Here is a 24,980-nt window from a genome sequence, read left to right on the forward strand (position 1 = left end):
CCAACACCACCTTGTAACCACCAAATATTCGAAATAGATGAAAGATATGCGTGTAAAAATTGTGGTCAAATTCTTGGGTGGGTTTCTTCGTATACCCCCGCAGAAATGGGAGATCGGTACTTTAATCATCATGTTTGGAGGAAACCCAAGCCACCAAAATCGAGAAAAACCCTACAAAAATATAACATTTGTTTTAAAAACGGCGAAGCGGGTGAAATAGAATACAAGTTGAACCAAGCTTTAAACGGTAAGATCTCTAGAGGTAAACCGTTGACGGCTTTAATCGCGGTGTGTTATCAAGACGTCACTGGGGAAACCGAATCTAAAGTGAAAGACCTTTTTCAAGTCTCGGATAAGCACTGGGAAAACGCTATGGAGAAGTTTAACCTCGCCAAACAAGACGTATAAAACGTATATAATAAAATGGAGACTCACACTTTTCACTTGACCAAAAACCCGCAGACGTTTAGATTGAAAACGAGATCAACAACACCAAAGGCGACAATGTCGTCCGAGTAAAGAATATTCACTTTGAAGCTGGATATTTTAACGTAACAAACGCCACTGAAATTGAGTGGGATACAAACTTGGACGTTAGGCCAGCGGGGGTACTTGGCGAACGACCGCCCGGTATACCCTCAGTGCAAAGAACGGACTCATCTCCCAATCCAGAATTAGTACAAACAGCTAAAAACAGATTGATCCAAGCAAATAAAAGAGGCGAGTTAGCGGAAGAAATCAGAATCATCGCTGATGAAATTGAGCAGCTAAACCAAGAAATCGCAGCTTTAGAAGATCAGTTAAACCAAAGACAACCATCAGAAACGCGAGCTCGTTTAGCTTTTGATCTCGACGATAAAAAAATCAAATCAGCTTCACTGCTCGAGGGGCAAAGACAAGCTTTATATGAAATCTACGAAGGGAATCCACCAACTCGACCTACCACCACCACCAACTCCCCCAGGAGACCCAGAAGAGAATTAACTAAAAGACTGTTTTTGACGGGGCTAACTGGGCCTATATACGACAGACTTTATTCGCGAAGCTTATCTGAACCATTACCTAAGGGTCAAAGAGGAAGCATCGTGGTATCTCCCGGTTATTACGTCATAGACTGGTTTCACTTTTTGTTAAACTCAATACCGGGCGTTTCTTTTAAGGTTCACTCGGAATCTAAACGGGTCACTTTGGCCATTACGGACCCCAATCTCAAGTTGCGACTAAACAAAGAAGTGTCCAAGCTACTGAACTTACCCAAAATAAAACTTTTACCCAACGTTATTTACGAAGGCAAGTACGATTTAAACCCCTTGAAACTCGCGTTTATTCATTGCAAACAATTAAATACATTTGACAACTTTTATAACGGGCGGACTTTAGACTTGCTGTACGTGATAGCTACCGAGCCTCGCACCCGTAATCACTGTGAAACGCCTGAAAAGTTAATCGACAGGAACATCAGTGAATTAACTTTTTCTGTTAAAAACGACAGAGGTGAGCTCTTAAATAACATCGGCAAAATTTTAATCGAGTTAGACATTTTTAAAACGCGTAATTATAAAAGTAATAGGATGACGACTAACATATACCCGGAGTTGACATTAAACTCGACTGAACAAGCGGAGACAAAGGTTTACAGGCTAAGAAAGATCGAAGAAATTAAATCCCAAATCCAAAGAAAACGCGACGCGAGGGAAAGTAGTTACAAAAAGATCAAACGACTTTTAACAGCGCTCGGATATGTAGAATATGGAGTAGAAGCACTGGGCGCCACATTGGCAGCCGTAGGCATTCCCGCCATTTTGGGCGTCGTTACCGGTCCCGTCGGACTTGTGATGGAAGGCATCGCTATCGGTGCGTTTGGCGCTTACGCGATTCTAAAGTACGCCTCCCGTAGACTCGCACACAAAACTAAAAAACACGATCAAATTCGAATGTTGGCAGACGCTAAATTAAATACAATTGAGGAATACGTATCTCACGCGATTGAAGACGGTGACATATCCCAGGAAGAATTTGTCCTTATTTTATCCGAGCTGAAAAAGTTTAACGAGATGAAAGAAAAGATTAGATCACGTACGTCTACAAAATTGGTAGCGTGCAAAGCGAGCACCAAAGAAGAATTTGAACGTCAAGTCAACGAAAGAGCAGAAGCGCTAGCCAACGAACGGGCGGCGGTTTTAAAAAAAGATCTTATGAAAAAACTTGGCGAATAAGTTTTACAAAGTCGGTTAAGTACGAACGAAGTGAGAACGAGCGTAGCGGGTACGACCGGAGAGAGTACGAAGAGAATCCACCCGCTTATCAAAACTTGGTCTGTCCAACGGCACCTCCTTTAAAATTCTTTTAAAATAAATGGGAGGCAATTTTAGTAGTCTAAATATTTTAGTAAACGAAGACAATTCCTTTACAGCCGAGTTTCCAAATTTAACGCACGCGTATAAATTACCGAAAGTAACCACGGATGAAGCGGTCAATCGCTGGTCTACCGAGGCGATATCGTTTTACCAAAATCAATTTAATTTTGCGGTCTATTGCGCGACGACGGCCTGCGGTGTGGGCTTTGATCTGCTGTCTGACCCTAATCCGTACGTCTCGGCTTTATTTAACTTTCACGTGTATTACACCGTACGAAAAATATTTTACGACTGCGTGATGCCCATTCCGAGCGACGACGTATTTGACGCGTTACACAATAATTACGACAATCGGAAGTTTACCGACACGTGCCTTTTATACGGAGTAGACCCGAATAAATCGTATAAACAAACAAGAGACACTTTGTCGAACGGATTAGGCACCGCTTATTATTACGACAATGGATACGTACCTGTTCCAGGTAAAAACTACGACGCGCACGACTTACACGTAACCAACGGTAAATACGCGGGATCTACTTACATGGGTTTTGGATGGGCTGAGCCACCTAAAGGTTCCGGTCACGCGAGTACCTACACGGTGACCTGGATTTCACAGTCGGACGCAGTTACTTTGGCCTGGTGGGATTTTGTTCCTAAAAAGTCTCGGTTGACGGACGTGGGAATCACCAAGGTAAACGAATCAATTCGAGCTTACGTCTACGCATTACTAGGGGCACAGGCGCAGACCAAGACCAGCGTTTTGGCCACCGGCACCGGATTAGACGCGCGACGGTAATTTATTATGATCGTGGAATCTTTAATTAATTCGGGCCCTGATCTCGAACAGTCGATCGACCAATATCAAGATTCGTTACAATACGCAAAAACGCCTTTAAACTTCGTAGTCGCCCCGGGTTTGTACCTGGTGCCCTCGGACATGGACTTACGCATCGGTACGTTTGAGGGATATAACAATAATTTACAAGTCGCGACTGCGGATATGAAGAATGGATACGTACCGAGTTTGAATAGCGAAGTGAGCGGCGCGAGTTTAAAAGGTGATTTTAACGAAGAAGCGATTCAACCAGAACCGGAAGTGTTACCGAGGAGGTCAATTGTAAAGCCGGTTTTTAGTAAGCCTTTAGACGCTCACAACGAAGAGAAACTGTCCTTAACCATCGGAGCCGTTGCCGTGGGTGTCATCGGTTTTATGTTGTATAAGGTTTTAACTTAAACGGTTTAAATTAAGGCGTAAAAATGGCTATTCCCTCCTAGATTTAGGAAGGAATATTTTTTTTGACTTTTTACCCATTCTTTTGCACGTACGTTAAAAGCAGAACAGCCAAGCCCACGAACAAGGTCCACACGTGTTCCGCCACCCATCCAACAGCTTTACTCGCCACGTTAAAAATCCTGCTCAAAATGCTGCCTATGATCCCAGGCAAAGCACCTAAGGCGCTTACCCCGAGTTTCTTCAATACGTTTGCCAAGTTTTTTAGTTGTTGTTTGATCCAATCGGTGACCCCGGGTTTGGAAGGAGGTTCAGGCGTTGGTTTAGGCGTTGGTTTAGGTGTTGGTTTAGGAGCCACAACACCCCTGACGCTAGCCACGATGCTACTAACGATGGTGCTCACAGCTAAACTAAAAGCCGTTAAGATGCTCGCGATCGTTACGCCTTGTTCTCTAAATAAAATATTAATTCTCTCGCGCAACGTTAAATCTTTACCTAGAGCTGTTTTAATCGTGTCTTTTAACATTTTAAGTTGGTTTCTAAATCCCGAGGTTAAAGCTTGTTGTTGGTCATTGGTTGTTTCTAACTCGTTGTTAAGATCTCTAAGCATTTTAAGCTCTGATTCTTTTTGTTCTTGAGTGATAGCCGGTTCCTTTAACGCATCTTCGGTTATTTGAATAGTTTCTTTTAATCTAGCAATCTTAGCTTCTACGAGTTGTAATTGGCCTCTTACTAATTTCATGCTATGGATATAACCTAAAATCTCTCTCGGTGTATATTCTGAAAGAACACCTTCTGGGTCAAAGGTTGCTTCTTCTCTTGGTGCAACGTCTTCTGGGCCAAAGGTTGCTTTTTCTCTTGGTGCTACGTCTTCTGGGTCAAAGGTTGCTTCTTCTGAGCCAAAGTTTTTATACCGTTGCGCTATTTCTTGGAGTTGATCTAGTTTTTCGTCTAATTCGTCTACAGATACTTCTTCGCTCGTGATATTCTCTATATTTTCTGTAACGACTTCCATCTCTTCCATTGATCGAATGATCTCGGGTTGAATGGATTTTAACTTTGATTCAGCTTTTTGCACCGATCTTCCAAAATTTTTAAATCCCAATTTGTATCTTATAAAATCTCGCGCTTCACCCGTTCCGGTGTATCCAGCAGCTTTGGCGTTTTTTTCGATTGTTGCAAGACCGACGAGTAAATCTGGATTTTTTTGCTGGTTAATAGCACATCACCGTATTTGCCTTCTCTTTTGTAAAATAAACCTACGCCTTTGCGGTAATCAAACCTTTCATAGCGAAGTACCGAAGGAACATCTTTTCTTCCGATGATTTGAAAATATCGGTAAAAGTCTTTTACAATCGGGTGAGTTATGAATATCGCTCGCCCTTGTTCTAAAGGATCACCGGATAATGTTATCGGTCTTGGGTTTACGTCCAATTTTGACCCAATCGGTTTTGTTGTTACCTTTTCTCCATATGATTCGTCCCATACAGGTTCCTTTGGTTCAATCGGTTCTGTTCCTACTCTTAGTTCATTAAATGAAGTGTTGGTATCGTCCCATCCAGGTTCAATAAAGGACGTTTCTTGTCGATCATTATCAACAAAATCTTGGTCGAGCTCGTTTTGATCTTGATTTTGATCTTCCAAGAGAGGTATTTCCTCGGGATCGAATCCTCCTTCTGCCATTTCTTTTATAATATATGTTTTTTAAGCGGTGGGCAGGCTCGCGGGCAGGATACCCTGCGCCACCAACCAACCTTGGGTAGCCAATGCACCGCTAGACAACGCGATCGATTTCAACGCGTCTTCGGCGGACAACCTTTTTAGGTCCGGTGGTTTGATTTTAAATAGCTTGCTCGACAGCATAGCGTATCCGAGCGATAGCCCCGAAACGACGGCACCGTGGTAAACCGTATTGGCGATTCCGTTTACGTTGATTGATTTAGCGTTACTCATATTTATATATAAAGAACTTTTAAATTTATTCCATATCTAAAATTGGTTCTTGTTTACTCACTTCGTTCGTTTTACTCACTTCTCGTTTTGGTTGAATAACTTGTTGAGAAGTAGAACACTTATTTTTCCAAATTAAATAGAGAAGAACCCCTGTGATACCCAATCCACAAAATATCAAGTTTCTGTTCGCTGTAACCGTTTGATAAATTTTATTTTGGTTGCTCTCTTCGCTACTCTCTTCACCCGCTAATTTCATCTTGGTGAGCTGTTGCTTCATCTTTTTGTTATGCTCGGCTAACTTCTTACCTTGTTCTACACGCTTCGGATTTTTACTTTTAGTTACCGTATGAATTTGGTTGTTGTTCGATTTGTTTGTACTCGCTACGCTCGTACTCACTTCGTTCGTTTGATTCGATTCGTTTGTTGACATCCTCTTTCAATATAACAGAACTTTTGTTGAATTCTAGATGTTTTGTTGTAATCAACGCTGCTGTAAGTGGTGACAGGTAAACTCCGTACTTGTAACAAACCTCGGTTAGAAAGTGTCCCATCGTTTGACTGATGATAGGGTCGTTGTTTAAATCTTTAGTAAGCGCTTCTTCGGACATTAACTTGACGTTGATTCCGAGTAGATCGATCGGAGTAGCTATTCCTAGCAACCGAGAGTACAAACTTAAAATCGAGTAACCGACAGTTTTAACAATCTCTTTGCCAAACTTAACTTCGTATAGGTTAAACAGCTTTTCTTGTTCTTTGGGTGACATGGCTTCGATCTCTTTGATTGAATATTCTTTGCCGAGATATTTTTTAGATTCGTCCGACGCGGCTATCGCACAGAGTCTATCTTTTACGCTCGAGGTTGAATCTGTTTTTGATTCGGTAATAATGCTTTTAATATCGTCCATTTAATTATATAAGTTTTAAATTTGCTGTAGGTGCGCTTTAGGCGTAGGTACTCGACCGTATAGTAAGTCAAGTTAGCTGCTAAAACTAACTGGATAACTAGCTGAACGTATTCTAGCAGGGCTATCATTTAATTATAACAAAAATAAAATTAGTTATAACCGAGCTGACGTAGCCCGATTATAACAAAGGATAAGCAAAGTAAAGCAAGATAAAATTAGTTCATAGGTAGTTACCATTTACTTACAAGTCAGTTGACTCAACTACCTGGTCGCACTTACGCATTAAATTACACTTACGACAAGCTAGCACGACGTTAGACTTAATATGACCAATGGAGTTATCCAGCCGCTCGATGGTACAAAGATTGTCTTTATTGTCTAAGAATTGCATCTGAACTTTACAGTCGTTATAATAGCAAAGATGGTAGTCCTCAATCAGCCCGCGGCAAAAGTCTGTGTCAATAAAATTATTAGGATCAAATCGATTATGCTTCTTATCTGATTGTCGAGCGTTGCGAATCCAATTTATAATAGTTACTTCGATTGGATCTGAACAAGTTTTGTAATAATATCTCCTTCTCCTGTGCAGGCAGATACCCGAACCGCCACAGTCTTTACAAATGTTCTTTTGTCTCCCGTGAGGACACTTATGTAATTCTTGATAAACTCGTACTTTCTCAATACAACCGTTACAACTCGCGTTAATTTTACCCGTTCTTTGTATAGAGAAGTTTGACGGGTCCAGGAGACAACGACACTTTTTGCATATTTTTTTACTTTCGATCATCTTATTTAATAAAGGTAATTAAAAATTTTTTCTCGTTTTTATTGAACGAAATAATTTGCTGGTGGTTCGGTATTTAATACCAATTTACTAAACCGAACCTCGCGTAAATGTCTTTTAATTTCTTCTCTCTTTTCGTCCGGTACTACATCGTTCTCGTCGAGACATTGATCAAACGAATTACGATCTTTACAATGAAAGATAGCCGTCCAGGCGGTATTCTCGGGAAAGTCTTTTAAAACCGAGTTGTACTTTTGCGTTAAAAGCCAACACGAATGGAGGTAGTGCCTACCCGAGAACGCCATTTTAGACAACGCGCAAGTATTGCTACTTTTAGATTTCTTTCGATACTTGATAAACTGATTGGCCGCGCAATCGTCGATGATAAACGAAGTATTTACACCATCAAATATTTTTTGATAAAGTTCAATTGCCTCGTTTAATTCTAGTCTTTCCCGATCTAAATCACATAGGTAAACATTTTCGTCGCTGTATATCCACAGTCGTTCTAAATAAGTTTTGTTCTTAAAAAGCGTCGGACAGATAATTACGATAGCTTCAAACGTGAAAAGATATTCGGTCTCTAAAAGATTTAAAATCCAGTTAGTTTTACCCGACCCAGTTTTGCCCACGATCAAAGCGCAGTGCGGATTTTTAAACATCTGACTCAATTTTAATAAACCAGACTTTTAAAGTTTCCGTCCTCTACCGTTAGTTGAGAATCCATCACCAAAAATGCGTACACCGTAAGAGGTCCGCTCGTTTCGGCTTCACGTTCCATCTGTATAGAAATGTCTCCTCCTCCGCCGAGAGGCCTACCCGGTCCGTGAGCAGAATTGTCGTCAGAACTTCTGAAGTCGAGCCACAAACCGTACTTGTCTTTTAGATAGTCGGCTAGGTCTACTCCCAACAAAGATATGTCTGAGACGACCCCTCTAGCCAATTCTTTATCCGAATCGCCAAAGTACTTTGTAACTTTGTTCCAATGTTGATATTCAAACAGACCCTGCGAGTACAATTGATTAGGTTTACCTTCGACCGTGACAATCGTTTTAGTGATATGCGGATTATAAAATTTTTGCGGGTTCTTGATCGTCAGGTCTTTAAACAGGATCAAAATTCCTTTCAAGCTCTTGATCGTCTGATCGATGCTAATGTTCCATAGCGTGTCACTTTTGTTTACCGCTTGCTTCTTCCACGAGTGAATCCGGTCGAATAGGTAATACATCGTTTTTTTATTTTTTAGTGTTAGCGCCAAGTCTCGATTGGTTACTACTTCGTATTCCAAGGTCAGGTCTGAAATGGAGTATTCTGCGGCGGTATCTGACGAGTTAACCACTTTGTCGTGCCCGTTAAAAGTTAGCTGGTACGTCAGAGGCTCTTTAAACCACGAAGGATAAAATGGGGTGTGGTCCGTCAACATAGGCGTGTCTAGTGGAATCGCGTACCTGTTTTTTAAAGCGTCGGCGATTGCCTTGTCCTTACCGTCGTTTGCGGCGGCATTAGCATCGCCAGCCCCTAGACGTATCTTGGCTACATTTTCCTTTTCCAAACCAAAGTACGCCATATTTTTAGTCTGCGACGGGGGTAACCAATTGTCCTTGAAATTGTGAAATACGTCCGCATCTCGGTAACTTACGATCTTGTTTCCCTGTAGACTCACATTTATTTCCGAAACCAGGTTTCTCGCCACGTTGTTATAAACCGTCCTGTTGTCGTCCGAGGCGCCGTCTAGATCCAGTTTAAAAGCCAACTTTGCCGTACCGGGTACAATGACGTCGTCAGTGCCTAGGGCCAGGAATTTTACGTTTAACGTGTGACCCTCGGCTATGGTGCTCGGGTTGTGCGTAATTCTGACTTCGCGCCTCTCGCCTTTGATCGCGCGAGGAACTTTAAGTCTGCGACTCGGGTTAAGCTTTTTGGTGTACATCTTACTTTTATATAATACGATTCTTATTTTATTTAACCTTATTTTAAAAATGGCTAGTGCTTTAATGATGGTTGGAGGAGCGATAGTAAACGCCTTGGCATTCACGGGCTCAATTTTTTATTCAGCAGTTTATCAAAAAATAATGTTGACGAAGAACGAAAGCGTCACGACCTCGCGTTGGAGCAATTGGCGCAAGCAAAACAAGAGTGGAAACAAAACCGCGTACACATCCTAGATTTTTTAAACGAACGAATGCGACAAGAACGCGCGAGTCAGCAGACATTTGTAAACGTGGACGAAGCCTTACGAGCTTATTCGGAATTGACTGGTAAGAGTATTACCCCGTTACTGCCAGAGCCTAAATTGTCCGATTTTTACGAGCCTTCCGAAAATAAAAAAAATTCGCGAGTTTGTTTGGATTATAGGTGGAACTGCGATAGTCGGATTGTTGGCTTATCGATACGCTTAACTTTAAAAACTAGTATTTTTAAAATGGAGAGAGAATTTTCAAAGTTGTTTTACAGCCCGCAAGGCTATTGGAAAGGAGAAAGCGCGGTCGATCATTTACACGAAAAGACCGGTGCGGACAAATCAGTTATTAGGAAGTGGCTAAAAAAGTAGGCCATTTGGCAAATATACTTACCCGCACCACATTACGTACCCAGACCTACAATGTTGCAATCAGAATCGGTCGAACCTAATTACGTGCATCAAATGGACGTTTTGTATTCACCCTGGGACCGCGTTAAAAGAAAAACGTTTAAATACGCTTTGACCGTGGTAGACGTAGGTTCCCGGTATAAAGAAGCAGAACCGTTGACCAGTAAAACCGCCGAGCAAGTGAGCGAAGCGACCAAGAAAATTTACGAGCGATCACCTCTAACCTGGCCCAAATTCGTAATGGTAGACTCGGGGTCTGAATTCAAAGGCGACTTCAAACGGTTAATGACAAAAAATTCAAATTCAAGTGGGTGAACCTGGGGTACACAGATCTCAAGGAATCGTGGAAAGGTTTAACCGCACTTTAGCCGAAAGGTTATTCGGCCACCAATACGCTCAAGAAATGATAAACGTGGGTGAGCGTAACGTGGAATGGGTAGAACGTTTGCCTCAGGTCGTGAAATCGTTAAACGAGGAAAAAACGCGGTTAATAGATGCCGTTCCTGCAGAAGCTATAAAATTAGCGAGCGTAGCGAGCCAAACACCCACTGCACCTGTAAGAACTACCCAAAGAGAACTTCCTCCAGACGCGGTCGTCAGGTACCTCTATTACCCGGGCGAGCAAGAGGGCGGTACAGTCAGAAGGGCGACAGATCCTATCTGGTCCGTGGACGTTTACCAAATTGAAAAGCGCACCAGTCAATTTAAACGAGTGTAAGGCAAGAGGGTCAAAACGGGTCCCACTTTGTACTATTTATTAAACGGACCAAATAGGAGTTTCGTCAAAGAGGAACTTCAGGTAGTACCCGAGGATACCGAATTACCGGAGTAGCTTGGGTTCGCTTCGCTCACTTGCTTCGCTTATGCCCGTCAGCTCGCTGCGCTCGCTTATGCCCGTAAGCTAACGTATCGATTCCATTCGGTAATATGTAGCGCTTTGAGTCCAACGGTGACAGACTAAGTTTATTTTGTGAAATGGTGAATATCCGATGTTTATCCGATCTAAATAATTGTTGTTTATTGAAATAATGCGTTTGGTCAAATAGACAGCTTTTATACATCTCGTGGGTCAACCTTTTCTCGGTTACTACCTTGGAGACCCCTTTCGCCTTCTTTAAATTGTGATCGACCGTCAGAATTGAATACATTTTCGGTCTGATACAAACGGCTTCTAAAATTGTTTTGCCACCAAATTCGTCTTTCATTTTACCTAGAACTTTTTTATTTTTGACGCTGTAAAGCGGATGATTGGGTGGGTAATTACTAAAGTCAAATAAATTACGCTTTTCGTTTAGGTAGCCAGTTAAATCGTCGGAGCTTCGACAAAAACAAAACTTGATTTTTTCTTCTTTTGTCTCTGGTGTTTTTGGAATATCACACTGGCATTGAGATTCATCCGCTTTCGCTCGATCTATCAACTTTTCGCAGATCCAACATCTATTACATTTTTCGTAAATTTTTTGTAATTGATCGTTCCAAATCAACGGCTCGTTGTTTTTAAACGTTTCGTTTATATTCTCTGTTTCCTGAGAAAGTGACCCTACAAAATTAACAGCCGCGTCTTGACCTCTATAAGTCTTTTGGCTAGTGCAAACTCCATCGCATCTGACGACAGCGTATGAGTATCCGCAAGGTATATGTTTTTGAGTTTTCACCGTTTTTGTATCGGTACTCGCTGCGCTTAACCTTTCTAAAACCGACTCAAAATCGGCATAAATTACAAAAGGCGCATCTTGCTTATTTTTATAATTTTCAAACTTGAGTATATTCTTGCCTTTGACCGGCATTTCAACTTTACATGTAGGAACGTTTAAACCTTGACAATCTTCTTTGTGACTGGCTAACTTTTCTTCCGTTAGGAAAGGCGACATGCACTTGAAACACCAGTGTTTTTGGCCGTTGTGATGATCGATATCACCCGTCAACCGAGAAAAGTTTTTAATCCAACAATAATGATTCTTCTCGCCCTTGTTAAATAAAAGTAAATTGATCGGTTCCTCCGTGCGCTTGCTTTTGTGGAGAATGTAAATACCGTCTTTTTTGGTGTAACCAAACACATTGATCGCCAAGTTATTTTGCGATTCGATACGTGGGATTTGTGAAATCGGTGTTGGAAAGCTTATGTTTGTAAAATTTAAACCATCCAATACTGAGCGGTAAGTCGAAGGTCGCTCGTCATGTATTTTATATTTTGGATTTGTTTCTAGTTGACTTTTGACGTCGTCTGAATATAACTTTAAAGCTGCTCTCAACGCCCATCGGATACATTCTTGATCTTTATTTTGGACATTTATGATTGCTTTTTTGTCCAACAGTTCCTTAGGCAACGGAATGTAAGAAGAACCCACTGGATTATATTTAATCACGTTGATGTAAAAAGCGACAACTTTGTCAAAGATCCAACCCGAGCCTTTTTGTATATGAGCCTCCACCTCTTCGATTTGTTCTTCGCGATGCTTAGCAAGTGCATTTTCAACACCAGGTTTATTTGTTACTACGTCTTGATCACTCTGAAAGGGAAAAGTGCCGTAGTCAATCGTTTCGTCAAGTTTTTCCAATCTAAACTGCACTTTAAGATGTGTTTGTAATTTGTAACTCCCGATTTCTTTGAGTTCAGCCAACGTTGTTTTCTCTATCAACTGCTTGTAAAAATCAAAAAAATGTATTAAATCGTCTTCATAGAAGCGAGGAATCAACTCCCAATTACGAAAATTAGCTTTAAAACGCCTTATATGTTTAATGTCTACTTCATCGAGTTCTTTAGGTTGTGTATAAGCTTTAATCGCATTGATAAAGTCCTGTTTGACGTATCTGTCTTTGTTTGCATAAGGAATATTATATTTTTGTACCGTTTTCAACAGCTGCCGATATGACTGACTCGGGAGGTACCTAAATTGTTTTTGATCCGCTCGTATAGCGTTTATTAGTTCTGATCGTATATGATGTTTACGTTTTGGTGCAAGTAATGGGATGTTATACCGTTTGACAAAATCTTCTAAAAACGCCTTCTTAAATCGATGGAATTTCCTTAGTAGAGGTCGGTTTTGCTGGTTGCTCATATCTCTATTTTTATATAGGTTCTAATTTTTTTTTCCATTTTTATTCGGGCGGGATTTCTGTCGTGAGTTGTTTACAGCCGGGGTCAAAAATTGAGTGGAAATCCCCGGCGCTAGTCACGAAGTTGTTTACAGCGAGCGAGCGAGCGAGCGGTCCCAGTGGGCACGAGACGTCGTTATGACGTCTTAAAGACGTCTAATATTGACGTCTTATTAATGTCTTTTTTGAGTCGTATATGCAAAGCCAAAAGACGTCAGCATCCTGACCAGTAAACGACGTCAGTGATCTGACTAGAAAAAGACGTCAGCGTTATGACGAGTAAAAGACGTCAACATCGCGACTAGTAAAAGACGTCAACATTGAGACTAATAAAAGACGTCAACATTGCGACTAATAAAAGACGTCAACATTGCGACTGATAAAAGACGTCAACATTGCGACTAATAAAAGACGTCAACATTGCGACTAATAAAAGACGTCAAAAGTGCGACTAATAAAAGACGTCAGCTATTGAGCAGTAAAAGACGTCAGCATTAAGACGTCTTTTATCCATCAAATATCAAGGAAAAAAGACATCTGCATTGGACGATTCAATTTTTTTTTACTCTTTTATGATAAAAAGAAGTTCACATGCCTTAACACGCTGCCTGGCTATAAAATAAATTTTGACTAAAGCGACTGTTTACAACTAAACATAATTTTTTATTTAACTCTCATTCTTCACATTATAATAACCTCTTAGCACACTTTGCTGAAAATGATGGTCTACACAAATATTATGTACCAATAATATTTCTGGTAAATTCAATGGCTTTGGACGGACCATTACAATTACACCCAGCACGATCAACGTGACGATGAAACAAGGTACACTTGTGTTTACACTTCCTGGATAAAAGCAGTTAAAAGGTTTTACTTTTACGGACAAGGCAAGAATGGGAAACATTAATCATACAGTACATGTAGTACAAGCCATGTAACTGAATATTTGGCAAAACATTTCCAACAAGGCAAGACTTAGTAAAATACGTTTTAGATGTACATGTAATGGCATTTATGAGAGCGAGAAAAACAGACATCAGTTGATGAAAAGATGTAGGCTTGTACTAATAAGACAATTCAAATCGAGTTGGCTTAGAATTAAAAAAAATGGAAATATTGAACACCTTTTGGAGAAAATTTTGTCTCATGCAGTGGTTTGTCAAATTTTTAGAAAACAGACTATCCTGGAACAGGATGATCTAGTCAGTTACAATTTAAATTACTGTACGTGTTTTAATGCCGCAAAAGATTTTACCCATGCCCCCCCCCCCAAAAAAAAACGATCAGACGTGTAATTTTGTTATTACCGTACTTTAAACAGCCTTCATTGCTTCAACCTGAGGAAATAAACCCGAGGAAACAATGAACATATTTTACTTGAACAACAAAAGGTTTAAAGTTTTCAAATAAGACCCAATACAAAAATAGGCTTTATGCTCATAAATTAAATATCACTGAAATATATGAAACAGCCAGGAAACAGGCCATCTGATGCACTAGACTGGTCGCACAGTTATCCGGTGGGCATGCCTGCTGAATTACTCAGGGCTCTTGGTTTGTCTCTGGTAGGAATACTAAGCTTGAGGTACTTCGCTATTCGTTGTCTTACTGCAGACACTGTTGTGCAGTGTGATGCAACACTTTCTGCAAATGTTAGACAAATAAGACAATTCATTTTTGTTAAAACTATAAAGACTTTGGTGGCAGCAAATAAACCGGTCCTCTACCACTGTTTACACCACGTCTGAGCTTAAGTGCGCATGTTCATTGTGATTGAGAATGAAAAAGAATTTTTCTGCCACCAACTGTCTCTAACATATCTACATCGAGTGGCCAATATTGTACATTGCATCACATACATGTACTGCCGTTACATTTTCACAATTTAGTCTCACCAATACAACGGTATAACGTTTAATCTTAAAAGGGTAAATTAGATTTATTGACGCTGATAGTATTTGCCATATTTGATGACGCTGAAGTATGGGCACTATGGCTAGCCCAGATGCTCCTTACTGCACTACGACTGCGAGTCTACGTACGACTACGAATAAACACTGTCTGTAGTCCACCCATGGAGGTAGGAAACAACCGTGGCCAACCTGGTTGGCTGTTGAGGATTAAAATTATTGCGTTTAAGCCTGACCTCTGCTTCACCAACAATGCCCATACGTAACAGAACTACATTTTATAAGCACTTACCTTTTAAGGAAGGGCCTAACCTGTCTTGCTCTTCTTTAATCGGACAAGCTGCTTGCAGCGATACTAGAACATGTACATGTACTCGAGCTCTCTTAATTCAAAGCACGGACGAAATTATGAAGTAGTCTGGTTCCCTGACCTGAAGATCTTTCTTCCATTAGAAATACGTGTAGACGCCAAAGTCAATAGACCTAACCGTAGTTCTGGAAGCCCGTTTTGACTTTTGGACATGACCTCAGTCTTTGCCATCGCTGGTTCCAGTCGGCATGCTCAGAGTTTCCTCGGAAGGCTGGAACCAGCTAAGACTAAGCCAGAGCCACTATAGTAACGCGGTGCACACGCTTGAAGCCAGTCGTTGCTTGCGAGCATGCAGGCAATGAAAGAAAATAGCCTCATCCATTCTAAATGTAGGGGTATTTTAATGTCATGTTATTTTAAATCAGGCGAGGGGGTTGAGGGTCAGTTCCACTGCAAATAATCATAAATCACAAGCATGTGTACTAAACCACACTCGCAGTTCCTCTTGTGTTAAAATTTCCCTGTAAATGGACATTCGCACTACTGCTATTTCACACACCCCTCTTGACGAATAGATGAGAACAGTCAAACAGAACAGTCATCTGCGGCCACAGGCGGGATTTCGCAATACACTGTATGCCATTGTTCTGGAGGGACTTGACCTTCCGCGGTGAAACCGAGTGGGAACCGGCAAAATCCGAGACAAACTAAAAGTCACCATGCAAAATCTTCATAAGGTTATCTTAATCTTTTTCTGCTGTATGTTGACGATTTGATAACGACCGCGGTGAAATCGAGTGAGAACCGGCAAAATCCGAGACAAACTAAAAGTCACCGTGCAAAATCTTCATAAGGTTATCTAAATCTTTTTCTTTTTCTGCTGTATGTTGACGATTTAATAACGACTGTAAAATGACGTCGTAAAGACGTCGTGTGTTTCATCATGGAGGTAGATTCTACCTCCATGGTTTCATGTATTGCTTGTTGAAGAAAACAATTCAAATAGAGAAAAAAGACGTCGTTAAGACGTCTTTTTCTCCTTTCACTGTATGTGTAGTACCGATGATTTGATAACGACTGCAAAACGACGTCTTAAAGACGTCATGTTTTTTTGTGGTCATGGTTGCTGAAGCAATGTTTCTAGCCGAGGATAAAAGACGTCTTTAAGACGTCGTTTTTTTGTCACGACCACTTTACGACACACGACCACATAACGACCGCAAAAAGACGTCTTTCACGCGTCGTGTGCCCACTGGGGTGCCGGGGTCAAAAGGTGAGTGGAAATCCCCGGTTTTGGGGTCGATGTACTACCCAGGGGTGTTGAGCAAAAACGGGGTTCACGTCATTCCAGGATTTTCCCATTTTTTCCCACCAAAAATGTTTCGACGATTTTTTGGGTCGATGTACTACCCAAGGGTTTTGAGCAAAAACCGGGTAAAAAGGGGCGTGTGGTCCAGAACTCTCATTTCCATACTACTTGGTGTAATGATGCTTAAAATTTTTCATTTTGACAAGTTGTCGTTTTGAAAAACGAGAGAGATAGAGGGCCACTTCCAACGATTCGTCAAAGGCGCATTTTTGGAAAATTGCCATCAGAAGCGCGCCCGATCATTGACACGACACGCGCACGCGGTCATATTTATTTATTTTCATCAGATAATTTCTCAAGCAAAGTACATATAATAGACAAGAAAGAAAAATTACAATAAATTACAGTACGGCTTCTTCATGTATAATTCAAAAGATAATTCTGCGCTTTCGTAAAGTTTGCTCTTCGTTCTTTTAGATTTCTTATAATTTTGTGGCCTTAAAGGAACACTATGCTCAAAAAAGGACTGTACCTCTGACTTAGAGGGTCAAGTCCTTATAAAAACAAAGTTTAAACCCCAAAAATCTGTTTAGAGACGCCCTGTTCTAAAATGAATTAAAGTTTCCCTTAGTGCACGACAGGATAACTTAATCTTCCCCCGTTGTTACCAGTCTACCACACAGACATAATGTCTGTGGTCTCCCATCACACGAAATGCTCATACGAAAAAATGCATTCGTACGGTGCGCACAGCGCCCTCAAACGGCGAGTCTAGGTCTATGTTATGTGATGTTTTGACCAAAGACGTACCGGCGCTATTGGTGTGACGTACGTAAGTTCTAACTCGGCAAAATTTTAGTGGACTTTAAATTAGATTTAGGTTTTGTTGTACCAACTTGAAGTATAAACCCGAAGTCGGAACCGAATGTAGGCCCACTTTGTGCCCTTTGAAGTCTCGTGTGCAGTTTGAGGTCTCCTGTGGAGTTGGTTAGACTGAAAAGTGAAATTGTGGAAGTGAATGAACCCACCATGACGGCGAGCTAAAATTAGGCCAACAACTCGAGGCTGTCGTTAATCTCTTGCTTATTACTTGAGTGACTGAAACTTAGCAATTGACTTACCTTTAAGATCATGTATGCGTCGTAACTCCTTAGAGTGTTACCTTCATTCCCTCGACTAGCAGTGAAGTTAAATTACGTCCTGAGGCCAGCTTGTTCAAACACACAGGGTAGATTTGGCGCCAGGCTAGGCAAGGAGAAGTTGTTTGGCGCCCTCATCTGCTTGTCCTATGCAAATAAAACAATGGCAAGTGGAACATCAACTGCGACCTAAGTAAGCAAGGGAACTCTCTTGCAAGCTCAATATACAACAGCACAGGGTGATATGAAGCCAGTACGACCAAAAATAATGTATTATTTTCTAGAATTTCATTTGTATTGGCACCACTGCATATTGATTCTCGCACGCGCAGTTGGTGTGACATCACTATGGACTTTTGAAGTGAAGTTTGGTTCCTACCAAAGGAGCATCTGTTGCTAAGAAAATAGCGCCCTATCTTGGCCCAGCTCAAGATCCATTGTGTCAGAGTCTGAGATTTAAAATGAGAAGTTTAAAACTATGAAATTAAATTTTAAAAATTTGAAATCTTAAACGTTAATTTTTTACAAAGATGATCCTTGAAGCCCTTTATGCTTAGTGTACTGGGTTATCTTGTGAAAACCCAGCTCTTGAGGCTTGTGTCATTTGAGAAGATTTTCCATCTGGCGTCAGGCTTTCATACTAGCTCACTGCTGTGCAAACTATTAGAGCTGAACTGAAGTGAGTCGACCCCTTGACTGCTAAGGTTGTTGAGGTCTAGTCCTCAGCCGGTATTTTTATTTGTACCTGTCTTTATTTGCAGTCCGGTCTGGTGGTGAAGCCAGATCAATCTATCAAACGGAGAAAGCAACTGGGACTCATCCAGCTCAATGTGGACTTTGAGACTGCAAAAAACTGGATCCAGGATAAACTGGGATCCAGGATCACGGTAAAAGAACAAAACAGCAAAACAAAACGAACAACAAACAAACCCCAACAAACAACCTACCAACTCAACCCAACCCAAAACAACCAGAACAACCCAACCCAAAACAGCCCAACCCAACACATCCAAACCCAAAACAACCCAACCCAAAACAACCCAAACCAAAGCCAACCAAACTTCTCCAAGCTTTTGCATGGTCCTGATTTCACCAACCAACTATGAGATCTTAACTGTCTATAAATTGACTCACCAAAATAAGGAGTACCATGACAGATAGGCACGATACAAGAAAGATTGACTGCCCAGTCAATAATTACTGGAACAAGTCATCACACAGTTTTATGAAATTGCAAACTCTCACATTGTTAAGATGCAAAAAAGCATTGAAATGTAACCATCATATACAGCATTTGCAATTCCTTGTAAGCTGCCATGGATTGTATAGGTAGAGGGCATAGGATACAGATTGGTATTAGATGTCTGTTTTGATACATGTTATTTAGTCCATGCCACAAAAGTGTTCAAATTTTTTTTTTTACCAATCCTTTTCTTATTCTGCATGTCTGGGAGTGGCCAAACATTTCGTGAGTTGAAAAAATCTTAATTGATGTCTTGCAATGAACACAATGTAAAACTACACAGTCGGACTTAAGCACTATAACAATGTAAAACAACCCAAGTGCTTTTTTATTATTGGACATTATGCCTTAGGCTCCCACAATCATATGTTTCATTCAAAGATCTGACAAATTTGTGCTTATTCAGCTGAAAATTAGCCATAGAGGCAAGCTGTACGTGCTCACAAACTAGTGTACACACTCAATCATCCTTTGGCTCTCTAAACAGGTTGCAAAGTTCCCACACTTTCATATCTTTCATACTTTGTTAGTATGAATTATTAGAGTGTGAAATTTTCAGCACATGTAAGTTTGTGATTTCCTTGACTGACTTTCCTTGACTGGTGAATCTATTCTTTAAAGGTTGATGGCGTTGAGGGCACCCTGAAGCAGTTTTTGATTGAACCGTACCTCCCCCATGAAGAAAATGAAGAGTGCTACTTGTGCATGTTCACTCACACAGAATCTCATGATGTCGTCCTGTTCCATTACAAGGGAGGGGTGGATGTTGGAAACGTGGATGAGGAGGTATTCCTGCTGTTACTACAGTCGCACCTCATGGATTCTGTTGTCTTTGCCCCAGCGTAGAGTTTGAAAAGCCACTTGGTTTTTTTTATTAATTTTGGACTTTTTTTGCCCTGCCCGACATGTATTATAACACTGCATACTCAGTGTTTGCCCCCGAAGGCTTGTGAAAAAAACCACAAACGTACTCGGGTGGGACTCGAACCCATGACCTCCTACTTACTAGTGCAGAGGTCTTAACCACTCGACCACCGAACTTACCGGTGTCGGCTGGCTGGTTCAAGTCAGATGTAGCAGCGGGTACTGCAAACAACTCTCTCCAAGGATGGATTTGCACTGGATTTACCAACATCTTCCCGGCGCAAATCCATCCTCGGAAACTTGGTTTTTGTTTTCTTACATGGGTAGGCTCTTCGCCTGTGTGTGGGATTGGAAGCCGTGCCCCAAGAGCAGATTATTCAGGACACATTGCTGAAGAACGTCCCAAATACAAAGGCACAGTGAGTAAAGGGAAATGGGTCAGATGCAACAAAACATTGTCTGCAAGACGTCAGTTTTTCCCAAATAGGCATTTTTGTCCGAGTTGTAGACTCAAGTCACCTGACCTGGACTCGAGTCGGACTAGAGTCGCTATTTTTGTGACTCGTGGCTTGACTTGCAGCTGTTAGTTTTGACTTGTGACTTGACTTGGACTTGCACATTCTGACTTACCAATGCACGTCAGAAAACTCCTCAATTAAACCCATTAATGTTTTTGGTTTATTAGCTTACACTTCAGTGTTAGACTTCTTTTGGCTCACAACTTCTGTTTTGGTCTTGTCTGCCCATGGCCAAGTCTGAATCACTTGGCTGTGGCTTGAAATCACTCATAGCACGCCTTGGATTATACTTGGACAAAAAGACTTTTGACTTGGTTGTGTTTGGACCAAATTGACTTGACTTGACCTGTGATCAAATGACTTGTAGCTTAGACTTGAAAATAGCACACCATTGATTTGCTTGCTTCGTCCTTGATGGTTTATTTGCTCGTCTGAATTTCAGAAAGTTGTGCAGTTTCATTCAGTCTTTCATCAAGTGTTTCAGAGAGCTACATTTCACCTACTTGGAGATCAATCCACTTGGTATGTAGTGATACCCAAAAAATTATCAGTTTTCACTCAATTTGATTGTGTATTGCATTTTAGAACAAGAATGCTTTCTTCTCAATTTGTGTATTAGAAGGTTTGTCTACTCCACTGTCATGAAAAGGGACGTATTGTGTGTAAAAAGTTCTTATTCTGGGTGGGAAGTTCCTGTACCATCCAAACAGTTCCAGTAGCATTTCAAAAGTTCCATCCAGAAAATTCCTGAACCATTTGGAAAAAGTTAGTTTCCGCTTAGAAGTGTCTGTTCCAGCTAAACAGTCCAGATGCAGTATTAAAAAGTTCCTTAAAAGTTCCATTTGCATTTAGAAAGTTCCAGTATCTGAACTATCAAGTAATAAGTAAGTTGGTCTCTTATATTGCTCACAGTGGTTACACATTTAAAGATCCATGTCAGAAAAAGTTCCCCTAGAAAGTTCCATGTCCCCCAGAAAGTTCCAGCATCATAATTATCAGCCAGTAAGTAGTCTTTGTTTCTAATTTTGCATGCAGTGGTCACAGATTCAGAGGTTTATATTTTGGATGTCGCCGCCAAAGTTGACTCCAAGGCAGCACCCCTATGCAAGGAGTCTTGGGAGCAGCTTCAGTATGGGCCATCACTGTGCCGAGACCTCTTGCCTGAGGTTTGTAGTCAGGACCCAGATCTTCACTTCATATAGTTCAGCAACTTTACTATTTCCTCTGATTGTGTTTCAAGGATCCTATTTTTCTTTCTTTTCTTTGTTGTAAGATCTATGACACAAGATTGCACGTATGATCTTAAGCCCAATGGTAATTAAAGGTCAACAGTGCTCACCAGAATCGGCTCAACGGCTGAATTGTCGGCCTGACTGGGTCTTCGTCAGAGCCTGATTTAAGACTGGCGATTTTGAGAACACTTCGAGCTTCTGGATGATGCGCTGTTCCTTTTCCAAGTGTTAGGGGTTTGAGGTTCACAAGGTGAGGACTCGCCCAAGTCATCACCTGTGTATGGTGGCTCGGAGAAGTGGCATGCCACAGGGTGTCCGGGAGGATGGCGTCGTACACTTTGTAAATGCTCAATGAAACGGTCTGCCAACCTGTGCTTTGTGTGGCCAGTGTTGTGGATTGGAGTATAGCTTCCACTTGGACTGTCGAAACGGGAAGGGGGGGATGTGCTTGCAAGTATTGCAGCGTGATGGATTGCAGGGGGATGTGCCGATGTCCTTCTTGTTAACATCAGAGAGCAGCGAGAGGAGTGAATGGGACTGAAGTCTGGCCAATAGATCTGTTAGGCCTAAAAGCAACGAAGGAAATTGTGTTCTGCTCGAAAATATTGCTGCAGACCTGCCTGTCGCGTGTGTCCTCCCCTTGACAACCTCTGACGCCCAGCGCTTGGAAAAGGAACAGTGCATCATCCACAAGCTCGGGACGTTCACTCCTGGCAGTTTGAATGCGGAATCGCCAGTCTTCAATCAGGCTCTGACGAAGGCCGAGTTGGGCCGAAAATCCAGCCGTCAAGCCGTTAGTGCATCCTCCAGTGAGCAGTGTTTATCTAATTTTCTGATTTGTTTCTTAAGATCTTCAGTGCTGTTTTATTGAGTGCTCATAACCAAGTGAAGATTACCAAAACACCTACAGGAGACCGCGCAGATCATTGGATGCAGTCCTCAGGAGTCATATTACTTGTGGTTCTCACTGAGCAGTAGGAGGTGGTCTGATGTGGTTGGGTGTCTGACCACCGGTCCACTAATTCAAGCCCATTGAAAAAAGTGTCAAATCAGCATTGGTCCGAGCCCCATAACATGAATACCAACATCCCGGAGGTTTCTGAAACACAAATTAAATGATTTTCTGATCCCTAATCTTTCAATTTCTTTTCAATTATTTGTGGGTTAACCAATTGCTTTTTTTATGATTCCCACAAAACGAAATCAACCCCCCCTGCGAAAAGTGATTTTTCTGAAGTCTGCTTGCAGCCACTTTTAAAGTGACAACCCTTAACTTTCTTTGGCACGTAGTTTTTAACCAATCTGCTCTCATATGAAAGCTCAAAGACCCAGGGAGTTGATCTTGGCAACAATTTACTCAATCTCACCATTTTGGGGGCCAAGCAATCTCCGTTTTGAAAAGATAGGGGCACTTTTAATGCTAATGTGATACCAGAAATTCTCATTTGAATTAGTGTGTCAAGGGTCACCTTTCTATACATCCATTCTTACATTTGTGATTTAGGAACTCCATATCAGCCAACTTGCCGCAGGAATGCCTTGCTCCATGAACCTGACCGTGCTGAACAAGTCTGGTAGAATCTGGAGCCTTGTGTTCGGTGGGGGAACATCTCTGGTCATCAGGTAAGCTTATCACAATACCTACCTACTTGCTTACCCAGAGATGTTTCTCTGCTGAGAATCTTCAGATAAGAGTAACCAAATTTAGCCTTTCACAGCAGTTCAGCTTTGAGAGCAAGATCGCTAAATCAATTATTGAAGGTTAGTTGGCTTTTCAATAGTTTTTTCAAATTTCTAAAGAGAGCCTGCAACGGCAGCGTTTCAAAGCAAGGCCGCAGCAAAACAATTCAACATGGTTCCAGTAAATTTTATACTGTGTTTGCTTTGTCCAGCGACACGGCCACCAAGCTTGGCGTGCGAGACCAAGTGGCCTGCTACACCCAGTTCTCTGGCCGGCCGTCAGTCGACCAGTTGTACGAGTTCACCAAGACCTTGATAAAGCTGATGACGGAGGTGCCGCATCCGGAAGGCAAGACGTTTATTCTAACAAGCAGCATCATCGATATAATCACAGGGATCAAACTCAGTAACGGAATATTGCAGGTGAGGTTCATTACAAATCGTTCCCTCCCTTTTATGTCTCCGTCCTCCCCCCCCAAAAAAAAATCCAAAGGGAAAGAGGGACAGATAGCTTAATATGAACCTAGAGAAGGCTCCGAAGATGTGAACAGTACAATATAGACAGGAGTGTTCAGTGTGCAGACAGTGGCTGAAATCTTTCGCCGTGTTCCCATTGGAGTTTTACTTCCGTTGCCATGCGGAAACTTACCACCACATTCCTTCACGTCAATCTCGTCAATCTACTGCACATTCCCACATGGACTCTTTTTTTACCGTAACGGAGCGTTTATTCGCTGTGCAAGACGAGCACTATGCAAATCACCTTTGACCCAAGGGTTGTATGATAAAATCGGCAAAATCTGACAAATTCGGTCAAATCTGCCACCCTTTATTGAACGAGATGTATCCGTACACATGCGTGTATAGCTTTGCAGGGGCACACTTCAATGTCTGGGCATGCCATAGTGAGCTGTATGCAAGGAGACTGGGAACCATACAACCATTTTCCCTTACCCGCTGTTGATCCGTCTGCGACAATCAGCTGTCCTGTTTGGAGGTGCATAGGGTGGTCACAGTGAATCTACCTCGTTGAACTGGTCTCATTCAACCTTTCAGCACCTCTGCCAACTTACCATGGCGAGGCAGAAATTTTCCGCGACCCTTTTCGGCCTGGTAGTCACAGTATTAAAGTCGAAAGGGACATTAGGTTAATTACTGCATGTCCCAGCTGGATTTAATTTTGTCAGCCTACAGCAAAATTTCATGTGAATTACCCCAAAAAATTCCAATTGGGAACATGGCTGCACTCGACTTAGTGACATCCAATTACTTTCAGGTTGAAGAACCTGCTCAATGTGTATGAACGGAGAGCCAACAAGGCCGGGCAACCTTACAGTCTTAGCTTTCCAACTGTGGTGACCAGATTCAATAATTCGATGACGGTCGCACCCTACATGCATGGCATGCATGTGTAGCTCTGTATCTTTGTTAGCCTTAAAAACAAGGCTGGGTAGGCTTCATCGCCGAGGGGCACGCGCTGCCTGCACCTACATGCCTTTATGATTGTTGAAACAACCAGAGTTCTAGCAGCGCCACGCGTAACAAGTTCTGCAAAGTGCAGTGAACTGTCTGAACACCCACCTCGTGTGAGTTGATTTGTGCTTGATACGGGCAGTTAGCATGCTGAGCACATTTATCACACAGCCTTGAATTCAAGACTATCATGTCAGTCAGTGGTTCCCAGTCACGGTGATGGTATAAATGGGAATATTGTACATTACAAGCCGGGAGCCAACTACATCATGGTTGTGCCTATGTGGTTTGGCAGGACAAGCTGTCGATCGATGTCTATAAAGAACCCCGGTCGTTGTGTGCTCTGCTCTCTACACTCGTTTGTACACTTTGGTGCTGTG

The 24,980-nt window shown here is 41.7% G+C and overlaps 1 protein-coding gene and 2 long non-coding RNA genes across 4 annotated transcripts in view; 1 reads left to right on the top strand and 2 right to left on the bottom strand.

Moving 5' to 3' along the window:
• Positions 1–17,701, bottom strand: part of LOC110987063 (uncharacterized) — a 37,069-nt gene extending 19,368 nt beyond the window's left edge. The window contains exon 1 of the long non-coding RNA XR_015425920.1: positions 17,573–17,701. This is a non-coding gene — a long non-coding RNA (uncharacterized LOC110987063). The remainder of the gene's footprint in view (positions 1–17,572) is intronic.
• The window catches only part of LOC147798503 (ATP-citrate synthase-like), a 39,171-nt gene that overhangs the window by 4,025 nt on the left and 10,166 nt on the right, over positions 1–24,980 (top strand). The window contains exons 1-8 of one of the 2 annotated variants that reach the window (XM_087139017.1): positions 17,820–17,843; positions 18,352–18,477; positions 19,455–19,619; positions 20,025–20,116; positions 20,658–20,737; positions 21,251–21,381; positions 22,952–23,070; positions 23,340–23,550. In XM_087139017.1, coding sequence (XP_086995143.1) covers positions 17,835–17,843; positions 18,352–18,477; positions 19,455–19,619; positions 20,025–20,116; positions 20,658–20,737; positions 21,251–21,381; positions 22,952–23,070; positions 23,340–23,550 — 933 coding nt within the window. In that variant the 5' untranslated portion in view covers positions 17,820–17,834. Of the gene's footprint in view, positions 1–17,819; positions 17,844–18,351; positions 18,478–19,454; positions 19,620–20,024; positions 20,117–20,657; positions 20,738–21,250; positions 21,382–22,951; positions 23,071–23,339; positions 23,551–24,980 lie in introns of those variants that run through there. The other variant, XM_087139016.1, reaches the window with a different exon arrangement.
• On the bottom strand, positions 13,562–15,850 carry LOC147798504 (uncharacterized). Its single transcript, XR_015426058.1, has 2 exons — positions 15,125–15,850; positions 13,562–14,566 (listed from the first exon to the last, which is right to left on the bottom strand). It is a non-coding gene; the product is annotated as an uncharacterized LOC147798504 (long non-coding RNA).

Source organism: Acanthaster planci, linkage group LG07 (assembly GCF_054643075.1).
Source record: "Acanthaster planci isolate LZ-2023a linkage group LG07, COTS_SCS, whole genome shotgun sequence".
In the NCBI taxonomy this organism is placed as follows: Eukaryota; Metazoa; Echinodermata; class Asteroidea; order Valvatida; family Acanthasteridae; genus Acanthaster; species Acanthaster planci.